The 25,539-nt window shown below is 36.6% G+C and overlaps 1 protein-coding gene across 2 annotated transcripts in view; it reads right to left on the minus strand.

Annotated features, from left to right (window-relative positions):
- Positions 1–333: 333 nt before the first annotated feature.
- GRB14 (growth factor receptor bound protein 14) overlaps positions 334–25,539 on the minus strand; it is a 114,737-nt gene continuing 89,531 nt past the window's right edge. For both annotated transcript variants that reach the window (XM_041722219.1, XM_041722220.1), the window contains 10 exons: positions 24,316–24,390; positions 21,459–21,596; positions 16,645–16,755; positions 16,358–16,453; positions 10,380–10,460; positions 4,874–4,990; positions 4,671–4,743; positions 4,436–4,523; positions 2,208–2,301; positions 334–741 (listed from right to left, as the gene is read on the minus strand). In XM_041722219.1, coding sequence (XP_041578153.1) covers positions 595–741; positions 2,208–2,301; positions 4,436–4,523; positions 4,671–4,743; positions 4,874–4,990; positions 10,380–10,460; positions 16,358–16,453; positions 16,645–16,755; positions 21,459–21,596; positions 24,316–24,390 — 1,020 coding nt within the window. In that variant the 3' untranslated portion in view covers positions 334–594. The remainder of the gene's footprint in view (positions 742–2,207; positions 2,302–4,435; positions 4,524–4,670; positions 4,744–4,873; positions 4,991–10,379; positions 10,461–16,357; positions 16,454–16,644; positions 16,756–21,458; positions 21,597–24,315; positions 24,391–25,539) is intronic.

Consider the following 25,539-nt stretch of genomic DNA (forward strand, 5'->3'; position numbering starts at 1 on the left):
TTTTAAGCTGATACTCAAAAATATGGATTTTAAGGTTACAATAAATTGAGAAAATATAGAATTCAAAATACCTTTTAGTCCTATTAACAAGTTCTGGGTAGCTTTTTCAATGGATAGCCTCAAGTTTTTATCATTCTTTTTAAGTTACAAAAAGAGTAGTGTAATTGAAATTTAGTCTGCAAATAATTCATCCTGAACCCTCAAGTTTTTTTTTTCATATTTTGTGTTTGAGAATTCAAATGCTACTGTAATATATGAGGATAGAGAGATGTTTTATATGCATAGTTGACGAAAATACTATAGTCATGTAAAATCACACAAGAACACACCAAATCATTTTTTCTGAGGTTTAATTTTAACTAATGAATTTTAGATGATGAATGTAATGTCAATCCAAATCTTTGCTTATCTGCAATGCACAAGCTATTTTTTGTAACTCGTAGGTGAAATAGATTCTTTTCACCATGGCAACGTTTCCTCCCTTGTTTGTGGTCTTTCTTTTCCTTTCCTTTTTTTCTTTTTCTTTCTTTTTTTTTTTTTTTTTTGTCATGAGTCCTTTTTCTTCAACAGTTGAACAAGTCACTTCTGGTTTGGCTAAAGAGCAATCCTAGCACAATAATGTTTCAACTTGCAAGGAAGAACACCCTTATTGAGTTGATAGAACTCCACCAGCTGGATTAGATCTGTAAATCTCGTGTGGCCATCATCCAGGGTGTGGAAGAGTTCACCATCATCTTCCACCTATAGGAAGGAGAACAACAAACTGTTAAGAAGGACAAACAACCCACAAGGACCATCATATTCTATTGCCTGATGTGTCTTCATACACTAAAGTGGACAAGTGGATGAAACCAAAGGATGATGGAAAAGAATGCTATGATGTGTGCATTTCTTTTCTGTAACTTCACTTGTATACAGAAGAAATGTCATTCATACCCTAGTGTGGCTCTACTTTCTTTACCTCAAATTCTCCAAACGTTCTGTGGTTAGAATAATATGACACTATGAATCAACAGTGAGAAATCTGCACTATTCAGTATAAAAGTAAACAAAAGATTTTAATGCTCCCACAGAAATTAATTTCCATATTTGAATGCTGTCTTATCTAACAGCCTCTTAGTATATTAGAAACAAACAGTCATATAATTTCTACCAGTAAATTGATCCTGATGCAATCAAACATTATGTTAATGGATGACAGCTTCTTGTTTTTTAAAAGTTTTTCTTGTCAGTGAGGTCTTATGACATTAAACAACTCATACTCACCCAGGGACATTATTTACAGACTCAGTGAGGTCGGGAAGATACTTCATAGGGACTTTGGGTAATTCCAAAAAGAGGCCATTCAAAAGGAAACTCTAACAACTTCACAATCTTATATAACTGAAAGTAGGCTGAATCTCTATTCCACACTACCTGGTTCCGATATACAGATCACATGCACACACACATGTGCACATACACAGAGCATCAGCAGAAGCAACAGATATCCCAAAGCACATTGCGTTAGCCAGGAACAGAATTACAGAAATTTTTGAAATGTGCTCAGAATAGTTTAAATATTCTCCAGTTCTGCAGCACCTGTGTATATATCCATGATTAAAAACAAAACCACAAAAACAACAACAACAACAAAAAACATGTTTGGGATAAGAAAAGAGAAAAGGGGTTGCCTGGGTGGCTCAGTTGGTAAACATCTGCCTTTGGCTCGGGTTGTGATCCCAGAGTCCTGGGATCCAGCCCAGCGATAGGCTTCTTGCTCAGCTTCTCCCTCTGCTCGTGCTTGCTCTCTCACTTGCTCATTCTCTTTCAAATACATAAATAAAATCTTTAAAAAAATGTCTCTCACTGAATATTTTAGGTCATTTGTTAAAAAAAAAAAGACAGCGTTTGAAATAATGGTTTTTAAAGAACTGGTAGTAGAATTCAGAAAGTATCTTTAGTGGCCTTTTAACAATAGGTGGCATGGGGTCTATACAATATTGGTAAATCATATTTCATGGAAAAAGGGAAATTGAATTTTTACAATTCCTGTATTTCTTATATTAATTCAGGCTCATAAAACCGTTTCTGCCAAACTGAAGTCTAGTCAAAGCACAATCACCCCAGTTATATTTAATAAAAGATCCAAAGAAAACCAAAGTTTCCCAAAGCTTATGCATTAAGATCATCTCTAATACAAGAATGTGAAATCACAAATTACTTACTGGTATAATTTGAAAATGCTTTATTTTTTGTCCATGACTCATTGACAGTACGAAAGTTTTGGGGTTACTCTGACTATCCCGTACCAAGAAAACTCTAAAGAGAGAGAAGGAATTTCAATATATGTTTCTATATTTACTCATGTATTTCAGAAAAAATATAGCATGTAATAAATCCAGGAAATATTTATAAATGCAGCCACAGTTTCCCTTTATTGTGTATTCAATGATGGGATTGTCCAACATGGTAAACAATATGGTATAATATAATCTTATACAACTGTCATCAGTGCTAATTAAATTTTAATAAAATAAATAAACAGCCCATTTGTCAGACTGTTCGCTCAGAATAAGGAAATATAATGCTATGCTGACATCAATAATTAGTGCTATTTTTTTTTTCCATTGGAGAATTGGGTATTCACATGTAACACATTTCTGCAGAGAATGGGGGGCATGAGCATATCATTACTTTAACTTCTGGGTTATGTTAGTCCCTGAAAAGAGAAAATTCCCTCTTCAACACCGATCCTCCTTTTTCTTTTGATTCTGGTTCCTGTTACATACCCAGTAGAAAATGAGAAATGAATATATTCGACAAAATCAATCCTGAAATCACCTATTAAATGTTTGAGTACAATATTTTAAGTAAAAGAAACCCCCAAACAATATATATTTTAATCTTGAAGAATGAAGCAGAAAACCCTCTATAATGTCAGGCTAGCAAAATAAGACATGGCCTGATGGCCTAAGGGAAAAACGCTGCCAGGCGTGGATTCTTATTTACTGGCAATAGAGTGCAAAACCAGCTTTGTGTTAATTGTTGGCAAACAGATTGTGCAAACGATCCCTCCTGGTGACTCCAATACTAATCTCACTGTGCCTGGGCAAAGAGGCAGCCGAATTTGAGCCATCACAGATGTCTGATGAGATTATTCATTTCATTTGTACCGTGTGAGATTCCTACATTACATCACTGGGAGATGGGACAAAAGGGAGTTTCACTGGTAAGGCAAGCTGTAATTCCCTCCCCATTCCCGAGCGGATCACCACCACCATCTAGTGGACTGCCTGGCATCATCACATCTTTCCAAAGGATCTTGTCCCCCTCCTCAAATTTTTTATTAAAAAATTAAAAAAAATAAAGATGTTACCATCCTTTATGCAATTATTTTATTCTATTTATAAAAACCAGGCTCTGAGAGTAGGGAGATTATACTCCTCCAAAACATTTTAACGATTCTTTGTGATTTATTTTTCTTGGTCTCATCAGATTGTAATTCTGCTGATTGTTCAAATTTATATCTAAAAAGACTATGCTCCACATAGAGAAGTATATTAAAATCTTCTCTTATTTAGAGTCTAGTGAAATGCTGACTTGCTATTAATAATCTTCCATGTGAAGATGCATTTTTATCCAAATGTCAGTATTAAATCACCTTGAAATCTTGTCATCATCTTAAGCCAACCCTTGAAGATAAAAGATCCCATCACCACTTGTTTAAATTGATGCTGGTTTCATTTCTCATCCAAACCTCAATACAACCTCCTTGATTTGTACTGCATTTGAAAAGTGAATTTAGCCAGTATTATAGGAAGTATTTGAAATACTGAGTAATTGGAGAAAAAGAAAATTCTTTAGATTGTAAATATTTCATAAAACAATTGACATTTCTCTTATATCTCCGATGGTACCGCACTAAAAGATGACAGAGAAACACTCAAGTACTCTTCATAGTTACACTACTTTAAGCTGTTAAAATTTAGAGAACATAGGAATGTAAGAGAGAAAAAAAGCAAGCAGTCAAAATATACATAAAAGTTTTAAACTGAATGCACTCTGTATCAAACTTAAAACTATACAGAACATGTAAGATTATGCCATGACACAAACTACACTTTGGAATCACATGTTCAAATCAAAATGTGGATACCTCAAAACAAGTTCAGTTTTAGCTGAGATACTACCATTGGCACAGAATGGGCAATATTAGTGATTTTTGGTTAACAGCAGAGTGTCCTATTCAGTTATCTGTTCGTTTATGCACAACTACTAAGCACACAGGATGTAATAGGTATTATGTAGGTATTGCTAGGATACAATGGTAAGCTCCCATATAGAACAAAGTCACTTCCGTTATCATAAGCTAAAGTCAAAACTATGTGTATTAACTAAATAATTACTGATTCTAAAAGAACTCAAAATCACTACCATTCAAAATCAAACTTACCCATCCACAAGTCCTTGCTGAATAATCAATCGCTGAGCTTCTTCTCTAGAAATTTTGTGGTGAAACCATGGCTGGGACCGGTGGATGGCTGAAGAAATAAAGTGGAGGAATACAGAACTCTGTTTGAAATGCTCACAATTTAATTACATATACTTTCCACCAGAGCCACCCAGTCACCATACCAAAGTGCCCATCCATCCAGACATCCAGTCCCCGTGAACAGGCACTGACATACCCATGTTTGTGGCAGAGCTTTGGGAAGAGGCAGTTGGGCTACCGTGGGTGGCCAGGCGTAAACATCCTTTTTTCTGCACAAAGAAAGGGGAAGCAAATTTTAATTTTTGGGGTGAGACAAACTCATATCATAAATATTTTGTTCATAAAAAAAAAATAAATAAAAATAAATAAATATTTTGAAGAATGTGAAGTTATTTGTACCCTCCAAGCGAGTCCTTCTTCAACAGCAACTGAAAGGGCTTCTGTGGGATTTTCTATAACTCTGCTTTTCTGTCCTGAGAAGTCCATTGCTACGAGAGAATTCTCTGATATACTTCTCTGGAAAAAAAAACACATGTTTTTACTATGAAAATGTCTTTGAAAATTATCTCTTAGTGTTCTGCTGGCAATGCATTTCCACTATAGAATGTGATTCCAAAGGTGGCTGGCAGGAAATTTAAAAAATCAAAAGTACATATTTAAGATAAAAAAGGTGCTATGAAATATTTTGGTTAAATAAGTTACATAGTTATTTGTCAAGGTCATTGAATTAAGTGGTTGAGAAAAGAGACTAAAAGCTTTCAAAGTTAGTATGTCTTTCTCTTAGAAGAACCCTATCTTTTCATATTCTCTAGTAAAATGGGAACACGCCAAATTAGAAAGAAATAACTCTTCCTGTGGATAAAAGACCCACCACTTCTGAACTAGTCTCTACTATGATTGCGATTCATCCATTATCATTTAAATGTCAACTGTGGGGGCACCTGGGTGGCTCAATTGGTTAAGCATCTGCCTTCTGCTCAGGTCCTGGGATGGAGCCCCAATGTCAGGTTCTTGCTCAGCGGGGAGTCTGCTTCTCCCTCTCCCTTGCCCCCACTCATGCTCTCTTACTCTTTATCTCTCTCTCTCTCAAATAAATAAATACAATTTTTAAAAAATGTCAACTCTATTTACTGATGAAGCAGCTGTTTCATAAGACTCAAGACAGACAAAAGCTTTAACAGATTGACTTACATCACTTAAGAAATAGTATTCATATTTCATAATGGAACAAACTACAGTATGTATTTTAAAACTGTATCACATCAATGTTCATCTTACTTAGACAATATAATTTACGGGTGCCTGGGTGGCTCAGTCAGCTGAGCTCCGACTCTTGATTTCAGCTCAAGTCATGAAGTCAGGTTTGTGAGATGAAGCCCTGTGTGGGGGCTCCACAATCCACGGAGTGGGGGGGGGCTGCTTAAGATTCCCCCTGCCCCTCCCCCAGCTCATGCACATATGCATGTGTATGCATTCTCTCTCTCCCTCTCTCTTGAACAAATAAATCCTTTTTTAAAAAAAAGAAAATTTAGTGAAATAATGACTCTGCTAATTCCATAATATTAAAAATTCTATGATCTAATAATCTGAGTATTCTTTTCATCTTGTGAGGACACACATGGAAAAACTGAGAGCTGGGCAGCCTGGGTGGCTCAGCGGTTTAGTGCCACCTTCAGCCCAGGGCATGATCCTGGAGACCTGGGATGGAGTCCCACGTCAGGCTCCCTGCATGGAGCCTGCTTCTCCCTCTGCCTGTGTCTCTACCTCTCTAACTCTCTCTCTCTCTTTCTGTGTCTCTCATGAATAAATAAGTACAATCTTAAAAAAAAAAAAAAAAGAAAAACTGAGAGCTACAAAAATAAATCTGATAGAAAAAGAACTGACATCACCAAACAAAGATAATTTAGACAGGTAATACAGTCTTCCCTTTGCCATTACTTTTTGTCTTCTCTGAAGGTGAATATATCCAAACCTAGACTTTATTTTTTTGTTTAGGGCTCTGCTTTGCAAGCATCTTTTAAAAAAGAGTGCCATTCCCAGTCATGCATCCTAAAAAAGAAAACATTTTCAAATCTCCCGTCAAGAGCCTCAGTCAGTTTGTAAGAATTAGCACTCTCCCAAAGGAAAAAAAAAAAAAAACATTCAAAAACAGCATGGACAATGTTCAACACTTACTCTCTACTCATTAACAGGGGAGCGAAACAAAAAAATGGAGTTCTAATGGTAAAGGAAGAGCCAGTGTGCCCCTGGAGACTCACAGCTTAAGACTGTTTTACAGCTCTCCACGTGGTTTCAGCCCTTCCTAGCTTGGTCTAAAACCCTGTAGTCAAATGTACGCTTGAAAGAAAACCTTGTCTATGCAAAAAATCAGGGGCTCACTTATCACTGCATCATACGTCCTCCATCGTTAGCATTTGCTATTTCCTCTTCAAACCCTGCTGTAGTGGTCCACAATCTTATTACGGTTCATCTTTATTTCTAGCGATCCGGCATGCAATCTTTCATTTGTTACAGAAGCCTTTGTAACTGACAGCTGCTCTTTCCAGACAGATGCTGTCTCTGTAATCTCTATCTGCTGTCACACCTTAGTTTGCCCTTCTCACCCCATGATCTTCTGTGCCGGGCTGTAGACCAGTCGGGTACACTTCTGCTTTGCCGACATTAATGAAAAGCCTCCACCTGCCCAAACCACAGAGTAACTAATCTCAATCATAATGATAGCTTTATCCTTATAATATCTCTACTTCACATGCCAAGATGGGTGCTCTAATCACAAGGTCCTGATAACACAAAAACACTGTTAGGAAAGAAAAATAAACATAGCCAGTTGTTTTTGTTTTTGTTTTCCTACAACAGGATAGAATGTAAAACAAGTTCCCGTGTTCCCTAATTACTTGACATTAGTAGGGAGTCTATAGTACAAATAAATATTTTCATTTGCTACATTAACAACACTAGGGAAAACACGGGAATATAGCAAATGTTTTCTATTGAATAGCAGGTGGTGGATGAAAAATTAATAGTTTACCTTTGGTGGACAAAGAAATAGAAGTGAAGCAGAATCTGACTTGAACTCAAAAGGTCATTTTCAGCTCAATTTCTTTCACGTAAGAAAGTGATGTTGATAACATTCAGAATCAGTGTATTTCTCAAATATTGGTCCCTTTTTCTAGCTCTTTCTTCTGGTGGAATAAACAGGGCAAGCCCTGAAAAAGGGTCCATGATTTTAATAACACATCTCTTTTTTCAAGAAAGAAGAGGTCTGGCTACACCTTGGATTATCCAAGCCACACTATGAGATCAGATCCAGTCACTCCTAGTGAGCTTTGGACATAAAAATGTTTTCCCGGCAGTTTAGGTTGGTGATGACTAGTAGCCACACACTCTCTGTCACCCTATTGGAAAGATGTAGATAAGCCTGCAGCACAGTCCTTAGCAAGAGGGCACAGGAGTTCCTGATATCTGCTTCATACAGAGTCACAGGACTTTAGAGATGTAATCAATTCCCGGATGTAAGCAACTGTCCACCTTGTTTTACACTGCACTTGTTTTACCTGTGACTGAACCAAGGTCACACAGGTAGCTTATGGTAAAAGCAGTCGCAGACCCTCTCTAAGGTTTTTTATGTACCACAGAGTAGGAGGTACAGGAAGAAAGTGCAGTTTTCCACATCCCAATGCTCTAGTCATCCCAGCCATCCTAACAGACAATCCTTTGTGCTGAAAAGGACCAGATATTTGGCTTCCTGAAATATCTGTTTATGATTCTTATTTCAAAGGCAGATAGGGGTGGCCATGATGTGCTGTGCCTAACTATGATGTGCAATATGGTAAGGGAAAAACTTTTTTTCTTCTTTCCCTTCTCAAAATGTATCCCTGGAGGAGTTACGAATATTGTTCCTTTAAAAATATAACTAAAGTATACTCAGTTTTCTATGATTCTCACTGAAGATAGTGGTTGGAAGAAAACCAGCAGAGGCAGTTGAGGAGCACTGGCATCCATTATATAGGTCACTGATTCTTCCGTGATAACCTAGAAAGGTGGGATTCTGTGTAGACATCAAAGTAAACACAAACACCTCCCAAAACATCTCAGTTTCCTTCATGTAAGTTAAGAAGAGTGGAGATATAATTCTCAAGTGCTGTTCTGTTTGATCTTGACAACTGCCATACCGGACAGCCAGGTCCTCACTACACAGGCCCCCTACAAAATCCCTACTTCCATCCAGATTCACTCAAGTGTCTTTCCCTATACATGGTGTTGAACGAGCAGTTACACTAACCAACACCATGATATTGATCAACAATAGGACCACTTTCAGTGGAAAGTGGCAAGGATAATACCATGCTCATATGCTAATGACAGTGATGAGACTAGAAAGTACTTTGTTTATGACAATTTTTTTCCTATGATTAAGAGAACTCTAGACAACTGCCTCCAAATGTATGGCTACTATTAACATGCTCATCCTAATAACATTAGACTCTAAGAGAAATTTAGAAGGATTTAGAAAAGGATTAAGATAATAAAATCCATTATTCTTTATATACATGTGGATTGAAAGATAAAGGTAAGCTGACAAATTATAAAAAACTCACCTAAAGCAATTGCTTTTATAAAAATTCTTTCCAGTCTTTAGTTTCTTATTTTAGGGCTTAAAAGTAATATGATACAAAGATGAAAAGTTACTCTTCCATAACATAAAGCAACATAACTACAGAATTGGAGTTATTTTTTCCATATTAGTCTATCAGACTTTGTAATCAACATTATTTCATGCCTCATTCCTAGAACTGAGCATTTCATCTGCTACATTACATGTGGGGAAATCGCCTTCCTTGGTCACAGCCATGAGGAGCATGTTTTTAACCTAAGTGGAAATGCAGCACGTCAGCTGATTTGCAACACAGACGCATACACCCAAACTCCTAATAGACTCAATATTAAGGAGCAAGAGCAAAAATAACAGAACATAAACTTTTAAGTTCATAAATACATTTCTTGTGTTAATTCACAATAAATTAAAATTAGATCCTAAAGAAGGGAAAAGATATGTCTGTGTGTATCTGCAAATAAATATTCAAGTTGCATTTAGTATGAATCTGAGAAGTGGTGTTAGACTTAATGTGCAACCTATATTTTGGCTTGCAGTTTTTGGGCTTCCTGAAGAGCAGTTTGCTTTTCTAGGACCCAGACCTTAAAACATTTTATTGTTAGAAACCCAGAATGCAAAAGAGCTCACCCGTGTATAGTGCAGCTTTTAAAATTCCAAACAGTTTTATACGAGGCTACGAAAATTCCAGAATTAATATTAAAATAAATAAATAAACCCACAATCAAAGGAAACACCTACAATCCCAAGGAAGTTACTCTAAAAATCATATCAAAATTAAATTTCAAATGTTGTAATGACACAAAGATTCACATAACTCTTTCAAATATTTACAAATTTTCTTTAATATATAGCATTATCGGGATCCCTGGGTGGCACAGCAGTTTGGCGCCTGCCTTTGGCCCAGGGCATGATCCTAGAGACCCGGGATCGAGTCCCACGTCGGGCTCCCGGTGCATGGAGCCTGCTTCTCCCTCTGCCTGTGTCTCTGCCTCTCTCCCTCTCTTTCTCTCTCTCTGACTATCATGAATAAATATTAAAAAAATATATATAACATTATCTATTTTAATCGAATACTTCACAATACTCTACTGCTGTGATCTGATCACACAGGCTGCAATCATGTGAAATCCAAGAATAAATAATTCAATAACATGTTAGGATGGTGTCAAAGAATACTTTACTTGACCAAAAGAATGTAAATGTACTGTAATGTACACTTATAATGCACTATTATTGCAAATTAATATGATGTAAATATAAAATATATAGATTAATAAATATGGTCCTTACCATGGGTGATATACTCTGAGAACTGCAGCCACTTCTACCTTGATATGGATGCATGTAATTCTGGTACAGCTGCATGCCATACTAATAAATAAAAACAAATAAATAAAAACACATTCCCATCACTTTTACTACACAGGTAATTTATGAAAAAAACCAATATTTTAATTAGTTATGTATCATAATATAAAAAAATAAAAATTAGAAGCTTTCCTTAAAACAAATGGTATTGTTAATTTTGAAAGGTAAGCTTTTAGTGGCCTACAAAGATACATTTAAAAAGACAGTACTTTTTACTTGAGCCCACACTTAAGGTCTAGCTCACCAGTATAAAGACCTGTAGCGGACATTTCTACTTGTTCTTAGCATCAACACCATTTGGAGTGGTATAGCATCTAGTGATAAGACAGCTCACTTGGGAAGGATGCCAGACTTCATGGAACAAAGACGGAAAACTCTGTATGTATCTTAAGCAAAGCACGGTAAAAGTCACCACAATTCTTCAATGACCAATTGTTGACTTATACCGTCTCTTTGGCAAATCCATATACTTGATCCTATGTTAAAGATTCTTGACACTGCAGCATCCTCTACTAACAATACTCTTACCATATTGTTTAAGTTTTGGCTTTAAATTCAAGGAAATCAAAATGGTAGGGAATCAGGCTGATCTCACAGAAAGGATCACAAAATACAACGTAAACAGCAATAGAAAAAAACCACAGCATCTTTATTTTCAGGAGGTAGCATCGCAAGACTCGGCTGCCAGGCTTTCAGGCTTTCAATTGGAAAGTGGGTCTGGACTGTAAGTGGGTTACCAAGTTTGAAAAAATTAAGAATGCTGACTGCCAGAACCAAACTTATTTTGGAGGGCTCACCATCAGAAGCTAGAAGGTACTCCAGTTAGATTTAAGTTACTTTGTTTAAAAGAACAAAAAGAAAAAGAAAACAAAGCAAAACTGTAGTGAGACAGAGAGGTCTTTACATTTCTTGTCTTTTCTTTTTTCTGGCTACCGTCAACAATTCTATTTCACAGAGCCACAATGAACTTGGAAGTAGGTCCTATATAAAAGAGATTGAGGAGACACCATGGACTACAATCTCACCCTTAGGATGAATTCCATTTAAATATTCCAACAGACCTGTTTCTCTACAAGACTATTTCCTTAAAAGCAATTCCAGCAAAGTGGATCTATTTGGTAATTAGGCAAAAAAAAAAAAAAAAAAAACAGAGGGCGGCATGGAGAGTCTCTCTGTTTCCAAGAGTTTGCTTTTAAGATGAATACAAACCCACACCCATTTAAAATTCTCTATGTTTATTTCTTTATCCAATTATTTCCCAACTTATAAAAATTATTTTTTAATTTACAGTGTGATTGACATTAATGGGACCTAATGAAATTTCCTTTAAATCAACTCTAAGCCTACCATAACCATAAAAAGAAGACATAGGAGCTTAATTCCTAGTCAAGTTCATTTTGGAAACTATACACTAACTTCTCACCAATACTTTCACAAGGTACAGGCAGGCTATTTGGTTGCCTTTTATTTATCTGCAGTGAAAAGCCAGCTACCTACTAATAAGACTGTTTCTTATTGTATTGTCCCTGGTACCTGTAGTGTCAGGCAATTGTTTCTGTGGTGTTGGTGGTCTTTAGTAGGCATTTTACTCTGGCGGAGGGGTAGGGTATGAGTTACCTTAACATGTCCCTGCCCTACGGAGGGACAGATAAGGGACCAAAATATGTAAGAAGCTAGCAGAGTTCTAGTCAAAGGGAAGGGAAGACAACACATAACTAGGACATGGTACATGAGCAATTCTCAGATTTTCTATGAACCTATAATACTGGAATTTCTCCAAAGAGAACAAGAGGATCTTCCTCCGCTACTACATGAACAGTTTACATGTGTGTATGAAAAAGAAAAGGAAATACAAATAACACAAGAAGCCAAATTCTTGGAGGAGGCAGGATCTAGTAAGTAGCATGGAAAGAAAATCCAGGGCCCTTTCAGTCCAATCACCCTAACAGCCTTGTCTCCCCTGCTCCTCCAACTAAGTACAATGATAAACTGGAAATACAATAGACAACCAGAGGAGAAAAATCACCTCTAACAGCATGTGAGTCCAGGTGCACCGGCTACCTGGGGATGAAGCGGTGCCCCACTGATGACAGGCTGCCAGCAGAAACCAACTGACTCCCCCATTAGAGTCTTTCAGATTTGTGCTGGTAAGCCCTGGCTTCATGTATCTGGATATTTTAAAGTGTAAAGCAGATCACATTATTTTCCCAGTTGAAATTATTTGGTGGTTTATCTTTGTCTCCAGGATAAAGGTTCTCACTGATGCTTGCCTTGCTCTTGACCTCACCTGTAAAAGCTTACCACAATTAAAAAAGAAAAAAAAAATACAGGGAACATGGATGTGGTAGACAGAACAATGGCCCCCATATGTCTACATCCTAATTCCTAGACCCTGTGAATATGTTAGGTTACCTGGCAAAGAGGAATTAATGTTGCAGATACCATGAAGGGTGCTAATCAGCTGACACTGAAATTGGGTGATTATTTTGGATTATCTAGGTGGATCCAATATAATAACAAGGGTCCTTAATAAATGGAAGTGGAGGCACAGAAGAAAACCAAATCATAGCAGGAAGAGGTCTTAGTTCAATATTGCTGACTTTGAGGGTAGAGAAAGAGACCATGAGCCAAGGAATCTGGGCAGCCTTTAAAGTCCAGAAAGGGCATGAAAAATGGAATCTCCCCCAGAGTCTCCAGAAAGGAATGCAGGCCCTTGGACACCTTGCTTTTCAGCCAGTAAGACCCAATTCAGACTTCCTGAATGACAGTGGTGTAGGATAATAAATCAGTGTTGTTTTAAGTCACTAAGGTGGTGGTCATTTGTTACAACATCCATAGAAATATATAATACAACAGAGCAAATGTAAATTGGACATTTGTGCCCTAAAAGAGGCTTTAAAAAGAATCAAATGAGAAAAAAAGTAAGAAGCGGACAATCTTCCAGAAACTAAGCATTCTGGATATGGCAGGATAATACAAAACAAAACAAAACAATAATAAGAAAAAAACCTTTTAGTATATTACATCAATTTTTGGACACACGCTTCTTTTCAAATTTTAACATTCATCAATTTGCCTTAACTATAGCACCTTCTACTCACTGTCACCAAGTGACTTGTCACTGCCTAAAATGTTTAGTGAGATCAAGATATCATTTGCATCAAGTCTTGCAAAAGGGATGACGCTGGCTAGAAAGACAACTCCAGAGACCATGGCAGAGCACTTGTCTGAGAAGTTCTGCTTTCCCAAAGCTCTTGACGGCACACAGCAGGATAGCCCATGGCTCTGAGATAAAAATGATTCACGAAAGCCAGACTTAGAATATGAAGTTTTACAGATGCCTCACATAATTTATTACACATATATAGTATGTATGTGTGCATGTGTGTATATACAAAATTAATAAATGATGAAAATCAGTATCTATAGTCCTAAATAAATCTAAAATAACTAAATGAAAATAAAAATTATATGAAATATTAAAGCATCATATCATAATTTTATTGGCATGATTCTTTTCTTCCTACTTATACAAAAAATAATGGTGTTATTCTAGTAAAATCAGTGGCATGTTAGAAAGACTTATGATTAAAGGAAGTGTGCTTACCATCCACTTCAGAGTTGGGTGTCTGACCTTGAGATCAAACTAGAAGGGAGGAAGGCTTGACTAACAAGGTGGGAAAGCCATCTCCTTTACCAGCCTAGCCTGATTTCCAGAGTTCTGATGGAAGGAAAGAGAAAACCAGAGACCTCAAGGTATTTTCTCTACTATAACTGTGATGGGTTCAAGTATTTCAAAGAGTGCCAGCCTCTTCAACTGTAAAAGGAGAGGCCTGGATGAGGTCACTGGTTCTTAGTCAGGCAAACATATGGACTTCATTCACTAAATCAGGATCCCCAAGGATGGGGCTGGGCACACAGAACTTACAACATTCCTCAGGTGATTCCAATGCACATCCCGGGTTAGCTAGTTACTACTTCCTTGACTGGTTGGTTCCCAACACCCTCTAAAGTTCTTTTCTTTTTTACGTTTTATGACAATGAGAACAACATAGAAGCAATTACTTACCATGAGGGTCAAAGAATCCAGACTTCTAAGCTTTGTTGAAACCAAAATCATGACAGTCATTTAACAGTAGACTATTTGAAAAACAAAGCTCTTCTAAAAAGGTAACTTCAGTGGCTATCTGCTATAACAGCAAGAGGAAGCAAATTTCATAGTTATCCAAAAGCTTCCTTTAAGCCATTTAAAAGTTTTTCTGCCAATACTACTTCACATCCACCAGGATAATTTTTTTTTTATAAAAAAAGGAAAATAACAAGTGCCAGTGAAGATATGGAGAAATTGGCATTCTCATACATCACAGGTGGAAACATTAAATAGCTTAGCCACTGTGGGAAACATTTTGGCAATTCTTCAGAAGGTTAAAGAGAATTACCATATGCCCAGCAATTCTACTTCTAGATATACAGCCTCCTAGGTATATAACCTCCAAATTGAAAACGGATATCCAAATAAATACATGAACACATATGTTCACAGCAGTACTGTTCATAATAGTCAAAATATGCAAACAACCTAAATGTCCATTAATGGGTAAATGAGTAAACAAATTGTTTATCTAATATACATATATATATGTGCACACACATACAATGGAATATTATTCAGCCATAATAAATCTGTACTGATATAGTACAGATAAAAGGTGGATGAAACACAAAACAGTAAGCTAAATAAAAGAAGCCAGACACAAAAGGTCAGATATTATATAATTCCATTTCTAAGAAAAGTCCGAAGAGTAAAATCCTATAGAGACAGACACAGAAATGGACGGTTACCAGGAGTTGGGAGTAACTGCTTATTGGGTATGCAGTTTCCTTTGAGGTGATAAAAATGTTTTGTATGCTAAAAGCTGGACAGAGGTGGTGGGTGCACAATATTCTGAATGAACTAAATGCCACTGTATTGTTCACATAGTTAATGTGAACACAGTTAAAAATACGTTCATAAAAAAAAAAAAAAAAAAAATACGTTCATAAAAAAAAAAAAAAAAAAAATACGTTCATCACATTAGCATAGTTGATTAAAATAGCTAATTCAGTTCATTTTATGTTATGAGAATCTCAATTAAATAAATTAAAAGAACAAAAGATAAAACTGTCTTCCCAACCTGGTATTACAACTAATAATTCTGATTCTGATGATTCTGCCTTGATCTTCAAAAGAAAATGGTTGATAATTTTTATAATTATGAAGTTGTGTTGAATATACTAGCATACAAGTTTTGAAATGAAATATGTGTTTTCTGTACATTCTAGAAGAAATCATTCTATGTCTCTCTTCCTCACATTTTTTAGAACATTCTTAACTCCTTTCAAAATGCTCACCGATAAATTATACTTAAGTTGGAATTTCCACTTAGCACAAAGGTTGCTGTTTTAATAGTATATCTACAGTAAAATTTACATAATAATTTTATGTAAACTAGAAAGCAATTTATATAACACTTAAATGAAATAAATGTAAAACAATTGCACTAAACATACCTAGGCAGACACATTTTCAAATATGCGTCATGTTGGATTGATGGCAATATTTTAAAAATGCAGACTGAGTCACGTATAGAAGTTTTAATCAGGTATACTAGCTATATATGTAATACTCTTGAAAAAATAAAATTCAGAGCATTTCTAAAAATGGAATATTTACTCCCCACACAAAAGATAAATGCATTAGACTATTTTACTCTACTAATGTTTATCTTTTAGATTTAAAAAAATCATACATTTGGGTACATGGACTCATAGTGAGTCTTTGCATTCTGAAGTACAGATATTTTCAAACTTTGATGGCACTCACAGCATTTAATAGAAATTCACGCCTGCAGTGAGATTACCTTAAGCAATCTAATCGCAGTCACCCAGCATGTCCTACTCTGCTCTTCTTCTGCACAGAGCATTTTCAGGTCTCGGGGCCCTCCCGCTTTGTTAGGCTAGAAGGCCACAGCACATTGTTTATCGTTAATGCATATCTTGAAGGTAACACCTGTTGAAATAAAAGCCACTAAAATTCTCCTATATATAAGAGAAAGCTGTCTCTTTTTAAAAGAAATTAAAAGAAACTCAAGCTTACCTAAAAGGCTGAGGCTTGCTTTATTCATCTATCAAAATATTAAGCCTGTACCTTAAAGCAGAATCCATAGTTAGTCGGTGCTCCGTGTTTTTTTTTGCCTGCCAGTGACACATAAATATCACTATTGCCAAATTCGCTGAAAAACTGCAAATGCCGTGGTTCCTTTAAAAAAAAACATATTGAATGTTGAAATGAATACACAGTTTTACACACTCTTTTGTATTTCTCTTATATTACACAATTTATAACTTGGCAAAAATTATTCCCAAAAACGTCACAGAAACAGAAAGGAAGAAAAATTAAGTTACTATGTCCTTATAGAACCAGGAACTTGATACAATATTATTTGAAAAGTGACAAGATGTTTACGATTTAACTTCTAAGATGCACACACACAAAAAAACTTATCTTCCTATTTTAAAAATTTTCTCTTTTACCACCATTTCAGGAATCTCAGGGAGAGAAGATAGAAAAGAATGGCTTTTGAAAATGTTTTCCTTGTCCAGGTTTCAAATAATGGCAGTTCAACAAAGGCAAGAACGGTGGTTTGAGCTTCCACAGCAGTTAGAGAAGAAAAAGGAGAAAGAGACGAGGATGCCTGCTTCGTTTAGAAAAGATCACCCCGCAGGTTTAGGTACTGCCTAGCACACCACGGCAAGCAATGAAATAGGCAGCATGACTTCCTTCTTTACGAAAAGAAGGAAGCCTGTACAGATCAGTTCAGGGAAATTACCTGGCAGTGGAATGTGTCTGATTTTCAAGGCAAAGTGGAATCATGAACAGCTATTTCTTCTCTGGGAAATCCATGAGATTTAAAGCTGGTCATGGGAAATCACTGGGTCATATTATCCTGTGATAGGTTAATAACTTGGAGAAGTGCTTAATTCTGGGGTTGAATGTATAATCAGAACTGACCAGAATGCATTTGTTCTTCAAAACCTTGCTACTACTAGTGTGGTCCCAGACCAGTGGCATGGGCATCAGCTGGGAACTTATTAGAAATGCAAAACCTGTGGCCCCACCACAGACCAACTGAATCAAAATCTGCCTTTTAACAAGATCCCAGGTGATCATATGCACTGAAAATTGAGAAGCAACGCTCTAAAACAAAACTAAACAGAAGGGACAGAAAACCCAGAACATTCAGCAACCCATTCAAATCCATATCCAAAAAATTTCAGTCATTTACCAGCAGGCTATTCCATCCCTGATGATTGGGAAAGCGACAGTTTCTGTGTATGTCACTGTTCCTCTGTGTGTCACTGTTCTTAGGCATTTTGATCTAATGAATGACTACAGTTCCCGTCTCCATGGGAGAATAAGGCAGAAAAGAAAACTGTTAAAAGAGACCCAGCCTAGGGCCCTTGGAACAAGGGAAGAGGAAGGAGAAAAGTACTCTTACTGTCATGGCCTTTAAAACTATTTTTTGATAGAAACTGATTTGCTAGTAAAAATGTCTGATTCCTATGAAGAAAAGATAAAACCATCCCTGTCTACTGACTGTAGAAGTCGATGTAGCTGAGTCATCTGGATGTAAGAAAAAGGCAGCTTGAGAAACCCTAGAAGGCTACAGAGGCCTGATGAGTTTCATCTCCTGACGGCTTTTTGCTCCATTACTGCAGATATATCAAGGCTTATGATACTGTAAGACTACAGGCTGGGGAAGGCATGGTTAGCAAAGACTACACATACACACGTGCACACAAGGGGAGAGTCAGAGGGAGACGTGCTTAGATGCTTCTCTGTAAATAAAAGTCATAGTCACATCCCCAAGGCTTACTGCAGTGGTTAACTAACCCCCACGCAACCCAGATCTTCAGAGAGTATAATAAATCAAGACCTTCTCACAAAGAAAGGACAGGAAATAGTCTCCTTCCCAGGCAGAAATGTCATATTAGACATTAGATAACCTGCATAATTTATATCAAGGTCATAATCCTTGAGGTTACCTAATACCTCGAATTTCTTTTTTTTTTTTTAAGAGAAACTTAAAATCATTTTCATGTATAGACTGTGGAACATGAGCTCATTAGACACAGGCTAAGGAGAAGAATATTATGTACTGAAGTACAGCAAAGTCAGACAATACGTTGAAAAGAGCTAAGATGTAGACTGAGACTACAGGTTTGACGCTTGTAATACTGCCTGGCCAAGGGGAAGACCACTGCAAGGATAAAAGTATGGATTCAGTAGAAGGAATGCAGAGCTGTCTTTTGTATAATGGGCGGGCAGGAAGAGGAGATGAAGGCTGCAGTAAAAATATAATGGGCAGTTGACTTTAATCAGACACCTGTTGAAGAAATAAGAACTTAGGAATTAAAGAAGCATTATCACATCTTGCAGTGAAGGTTCACTCGAAAGAGTGAAATCAACATCATTACTGGATTTTGAAGCCACTTTTCTCTGATGTTAAAAGTAAAAAGATAATCCAGCAAATATTTGTTTTAGAAACACCTTCATATGTAATTTCATACTTAGGAACACAGGGAAAGGAGCAAACGCACTAAAATTTAGCCTAGAGAAAGTCTAAAACCTTAAGTACAGAACAGGTATGTATCCTACATTATTCCAGATAGCAAAATTTGAAAACTGGCTAAAATGTTCAAGAAAAATTAGTTATACTAGTAGTCAAATGATATATACTTAAAAATAAAAGATTTCCATAAGGGAATGTGAAACTAAATTAGCAGAGCCCCATTCCATCACTTATACTTCAAGAAGACACACACAAGTACACATGCACACATGTGAGCAGCAACAAAGGAAACTGTGTATGAGGGAAAACTGAGGAAAGTATGGAAGAGTCAACTCTTACTCCTTGTGACTCCATACCACCTGAATATCTGGTAGCTGTCATTAGCTGTATTCTGGGCATTTCCATTTGGATGCCTCACTCTCAACACAATATATCCAGAACTAAGACCATAATCCTACTTCTAAGATAATGTGACAGCAAACTTCCTATTCCTGTTTACTCTATTAAATCATTTCCTATTTCTTTCTCTGAGAACATTTAAAGTGTTTCCTCTCCTTTCACATCAATCAGTCAACAAACCCTGGCCATTTGCCATTTAATCTTGTATCCACCCTTTTCTTCCCCCTCCACCACTCATCATAGGTTAGATCCCATCACCTCTACTCCAGATTACTGAATGACCATCTAATTGGCTTTGGTATCTCTAGTCAATTTCTCTGTCTCTCTGTCCCCTGACACCCTGCCTCCTTTGCTCCCTTTTCCTTGTTCTCTTTTTTTGTCTCTCCCTCTATCCACCTGATTTTTTTCAGCTTTCTACAGCCATAGTAATCATCTCACTCTCCTGCTTAAAATTTTTCATAGGCTTCCTACAAAAGTGATAGCCACCCCTCAAAGATATGTCCATGCCCCTATCCAAGAAACTGTGATTACAACCCAATTTGGAGAGGGTCTTTGCAGATGTAATTAAGTTAAAGATCTCAAGACAAGACCATCTCAGACTATCTGCATGGGTCCTAAATCAAATGACAAGTGTCCTTATAAGAGAGAAAGAAAGAGGAGACGGCCATGTAAAGACAGGGAGGCTGGAGGGAGGCTGCCACAAGCAAATGGGTGCCTGAAGCCATGACAAGCCAAGACAGAAAATCCTATGGAAATTTAAAGGATCACATAATGAGAGTAAGAAATAAATAATGGATGAAAGTTTCCAGCATAAAGAAAAATAAAAATTTGCAGATTGAATGCATATGTTGAGAATCACATAAGATTTATCAGAATATATTTGAATGCATAAAAACATATGGTCAGGGAAATTACTGAACACCAATGATTTTCATAATATTTGAAAAATGGTCAGAGAAAAATGACAGATTACCCACAAAGAGTTAACAATGTTGTCTGACAACAAGAGATGCATGAAAACAGAATTAAAATAGCCACCCATGAAAACTCTCGAAAGTCATTGTACTTAAAAGATATCAATGCACTGCATAAAACATCAGCACTTATAAAACACAGAATAAATCACACTGACTACACTACACACAGAGACACAGACAACACAGTGCTGAACATTGTGAGAATTACATGGACGAGTGCAGGTGTGTGTAGGCGCATCTGCACAAGTGGGTCTATGTGACTGTATGCACAGGTGTATGCACACAAGCACACAAATGAATGCATATATCCACCCCTGATCATAATATAACTTCCTGTAGGAAACAGGAAGCTATAAAACAAAGCTAACACACACACAAAAGCTAAACAAAGCTAACACACACACAAAAGGAAATTAGGACCTATCACAGACTCAGCTGAGTGTTACTAACTGCATCAACAGAAACAGAAGTTCAGAAGTGGGCAAGATCAGAGGGATGACCTGGGGTGAAAAGAAGAGACGTGAACTGTGTAGGATCTCAAAACCTGCAGCCTAGGGTAAGGACGAAGGGGTTGTTGAATTCGGGATGGAGAAGAAATGAGCATAGTACGTGGTACCGAAATAAGAGCATCTAGATTCCATCCCAGGATGTATGTTGAAATTAGTGGGAAACAAAGTTAAATAGCCAGTTTTTAAACAGATTATGGCAAATGTTTGGGATCTAAAATAAATTTACCAACTCTTCATATCAAGTAATAAATTAATAAAAACAAAGGAAAACCCACTTTAATTTTTTTAAGATTTTATTTATTCATGAGAGAGAGAGAGAGAGAGAGACACGCAGAGACATAGGCATAGAGAGAAGCAGGCTCCATACAGGGAGCCTGATGTGGGACTCGATCCCGAGACTCCAGGACCATGCCCTGGGCTGAAAGCAGGCACTAAACTGCTGAGCCATCCAGGGATCCCTACTTTAACTTATAATTTGTAACACAACATTGACATTTCAATTACCTTTGATGTCCCTTTAGTAGAAAAATATAAACCAGATCTTCTTAGAAGGAAGTAAATCTTTTTCCAGGACTTCTTTCCCTGTTCTTTTGCATGTAAGAAGCCATGGATTTCAGGATATGTGCTTGAACTCAGAAACATCTGGAAGAAAAGTTAGACATTCTCATATTGTCTCTCAATTGAAGACATGGTAGCTTTATAGCAACCATGTTAAGATTTTAAACATAAACACATAAAATCTAATACCACTTACACATACCATTATAGAAATGGTGATATAAATAGGGCAGGAAAGATGTCAGTCTTTTGACAACCTGAGGCAAGTTCTAAATGAAAATCTGTTCACAAAATATACACTCTAAGCTGTTAGTACTTAGCCAGATACCAAAAGGTAAGTTATTTGATTGTCTATTTGAAAAGCTATATTTCATCCTGATACTTTTCATCATTTTCTATTATTTTTCCCTGAGAATCTACCAACTTCATTACACTATAAGTAAAGACCACAGTCTTGACTTCAATTATTCAGTTGTTGAGAAAGTTGAGCTGAGTCCACCTGCTTGATGAGATAAAGCAAACAATCTTTTCTTTATCGTCTCTCGTGCTCAGTAGTGGGTGGCTATAACACACTGTGTTTTCCAAAGAGAACTACAATACTATCTTCCATCCCACATGCTCTTCTGCAAAGTGATTGTACCGCTCAACCATGAAGAGCTGGAGTCTATTTCTCTACCCCCATGAATCTGGGCAAGGCTTATTATGACTGCTTTGACCAATGGAATATAGTAGAAGTGATAGCTAGTTCTACTTAATTCTTAGAAGCTAGTGGTCACTAAGAAATGTGAGCACCCTGAGAGAGCTCTGCTGTCAGAAGCCCAATGCACTGGGAAAGCCCTTAAGGATGGAGACCCCATGAGGAGAGAGGAGGGGCGCCAAGGGGTGGCAGGGACACATAGTAAAAAGCCATCTTAGAAGGGGATCCTCAACCCCCAGAGTCAATGTGCCTCAGAGATGACCCACCCAGCTAAACCCCTTCCAAATTCCTGACCCACAAAATTGTTGGCAAAATGTGAGTGAGTACTTAAGCCATTAAGGTTTGGAATAGTTTGTTTCACAGTAATAATGAACTGAGACAGTAGGCACGTGCTGGTCAGGAAAATGAGAATGAAAAGGAATAGCTCTATATGAATGGTTGTGCTCAGCATCCTTAATGAGACAGTGGAAATGAATTAGCATCTCATTAAAAGAAGAAAACAGAAATCTCTATGAATAAACAAATGGAAAATGGAAAAACTGGAAGTAAGAGAAATTACTAGCTAAAACGATGTGACATATTTTAAAAGGCTACTCAGGGAAATGCTGAGAATAGATATGTATGTTTTTAAGTAAATTATTAAAATTTTTTTAATTTAATGAACCACAGTTATTAATTAATTGACATGCAAAACAGGCAAGTAGGTTTTTTAGTTTGAGTGCTTTCCAAGTTATTAAACCAAACCAATTAAAATTTAAAAAGGAAGTCAAAGAGGTCATACTAGAAAGAGAAGAAACGTTTTAAAAAGTGGAAACATTGCCTCAGTGGAGAGAAAAAGGTCAGAGGCACATGCAGGACTATCTGATTCCAAAGCTATGATTTTTCTGGTTTTTGTAATTTCACATTAAAGTAATATAACTATATTATAGGAGAATTGGGGAAAGGAGATGGAATAAAAACTCCAACCCACCACCCTGTCATAATCCAATAGTGAAGCACTGAGAGGGCCTGGGAGCTGGGGGGTCTGTAGGCACAGCTGCCATTCAGCCTGATATTCTGAGGGGGTGTCTGTGAAACCTGGCGGCAAATATAAGCAGCTTTTAAGAAAATCTCTTGAGACTAATTGTATTTCTAAAATATTATGAAGAACAAAAATGAAATATGACTTCTTAAAAAGCCCATAGGAAACAGATTTCACCCAATATATTTACCAATATATTTAAATGCCGATATATTCACAGTAGTATCTATATTAGAAATATTAAAAGTTGTCTTCTTTAAAGATCAGAGAATACTGAGTAGGTTTGAGGATGCTTGGAGGCTTAGACCAAACAGCTACCATTATAAAGACATTGCTCAACATTAACCTGTTAACAGCTGCAGAGCTTCTGATGTGAAATCTACTGATCTACAAAAAATAAAAGAATTAAAATCCTTACCTTATTATAATGAAAATATCTTTTAAAAACGATCACATAAAGACACTGTCAGTTTAGATGCAATGAGCCCCAAAGATGTAAAACGAAGATTTATAATTAAATAACTAGTATTCTTAATTCAGCTAAGACATTTTAGAGTTCTGTTCAAGTGTCCAACATAGCTATGACACATGTCAGTGTATAAATTATACATTTTTTATATCTTTTTTCCTCCTTTCGATTAATTGCTAAATATTTTATCACAAATAGGATTGGGGATATTTATTATAAAACTTAGTACTAAATATCCATTAGCAAAATATCCACGATTTACTGGGATTTTGATTTTTCAAAAAGACTAACATAATCTTTAAACACATCACAGCACAAAATTCTGTGAGTTTCATTTCATGATACACATTTTTTTAAAAAACATTAAAAATCCTTTGACAATTGGCTGAAACCAGAAAGAATAATGGTGTTAGGAGGCTTTCTTGATTTAGGGACTTCTTTTTTCAGGTTTTGTTCTTTTTTTTTCCTATTCTTTCTTTCCCTTTTATCTTCACCTCCAGCAAAAATTAATCAGTTGGGGTATAACATTTCAAAATCTGGGCATGTAAAAATATGGACCTTAAAGTTTCCCTTTATGACACGGTTACTTACGTACTTTAATGGAAATCTATTTTACCTGCAAAATCTGTGTGGGGGATATTTCACCATTGGTTTCAGTTGCAAAAGACACCATATGCTCTGGAAAAAAATACTGACGAAAAGATACAGGTTACATTATCTCAAAAGCCATGCTAGAAAAGATTCAGTTATGACCAATATTGTAAGCTAGAGCAAAAATTCTTTTTATCGGAGTGCTGAAAATTCACCAAAAATGCTTCTTTAAAATGCCAATCCTTGGATTCTACTTCCAGGTATCGCAATGAGAAGGTAGGAGTAGGGCCCAAAGATCAGCAAACAACCTCAAACAATGTGGATGCAGAAAGAACCACATTCGTCAAATTACAAAACACTGCCTTCAGGAGGACAGCGTGCTTGTTCCTGTATCTCTCCCCTGAGTCCTGGGGCCACTCTGGCAGGTATTAAAGAACTATCAATCCATGTCACAAACTCAAGGCTCATAGAAGTAAAAGGTATATGTAAGGTCACAGCCAATGCAGAAGAGCGAAGACTTATAGTAGGGCCAGGAGGCTAAAAGTCCAGTCCTTTCAATCTACTCTGTTTCCAACCATGTTCAATTGTAAAATTTTCCCTAGGCAGTTTGTTTTAAAGTAGGAATTCCCAGTCTCATTCCTGGAGAGTGTCTGATTCAGTAGGTCTGGGTAGGTCCTGGGTCCTGTGTACTCTCTCCTACCCCAGGTAAATTTTATGATCAGACAAGTTCAGGAAAATACAGACTACAATACTTCCTCCAAGGACAGGGTTTTACAACAGTTCTATTAATATTTGGTCTAATACTGTGGTCAGTATTAGTTACAGCATTCCTGGGCTCTACGTACTTTGAGACCTTCTGTCCCTCCACCCTCATAAAACAAGCAAAAATGTCTCCAGACATTGTCAGATTGCCCCCAGTTGAGAATCACTTCTTGTGGACTTTAGGTCCACAAAATGAGTGCACAGCCTTGTTCAAATAATAAGAAGAAGATATAGCCAAAACCAAGCACTAAAACCATATGCCTTCAACTATACTTCTAAATTCCTGCTTTTAACAAAGATTCACAACAAGAAAATAGTTTCCCTTCAAATTCTAATTCTATTTAATTTTTATTAGGACTCTTTTATTTTCTCTGTCAAAGATCATCCCATTATGTTTTTATTAATAGGTTCAAGTAAAAGAGAACATAAGAGGTCTTTCAGGGTTTGAAAATATTCTATTATAGTGTGTATCATATATTTTTCATAA

This window comes from Vulpes lagopus, chromosome 11 (assembly GCF_018345385.1).
Source record: "Vulpes lagopus strain Blue_001 chromosome 11, ASM1834538v1, whole genome shotgun sequence".
Taxonomy (NCBI): Eukaryota; Metazoa; Chordata; class Mammalia; order Carnivora; family Canidae; genus Vulpes; species Vulpes lagopus.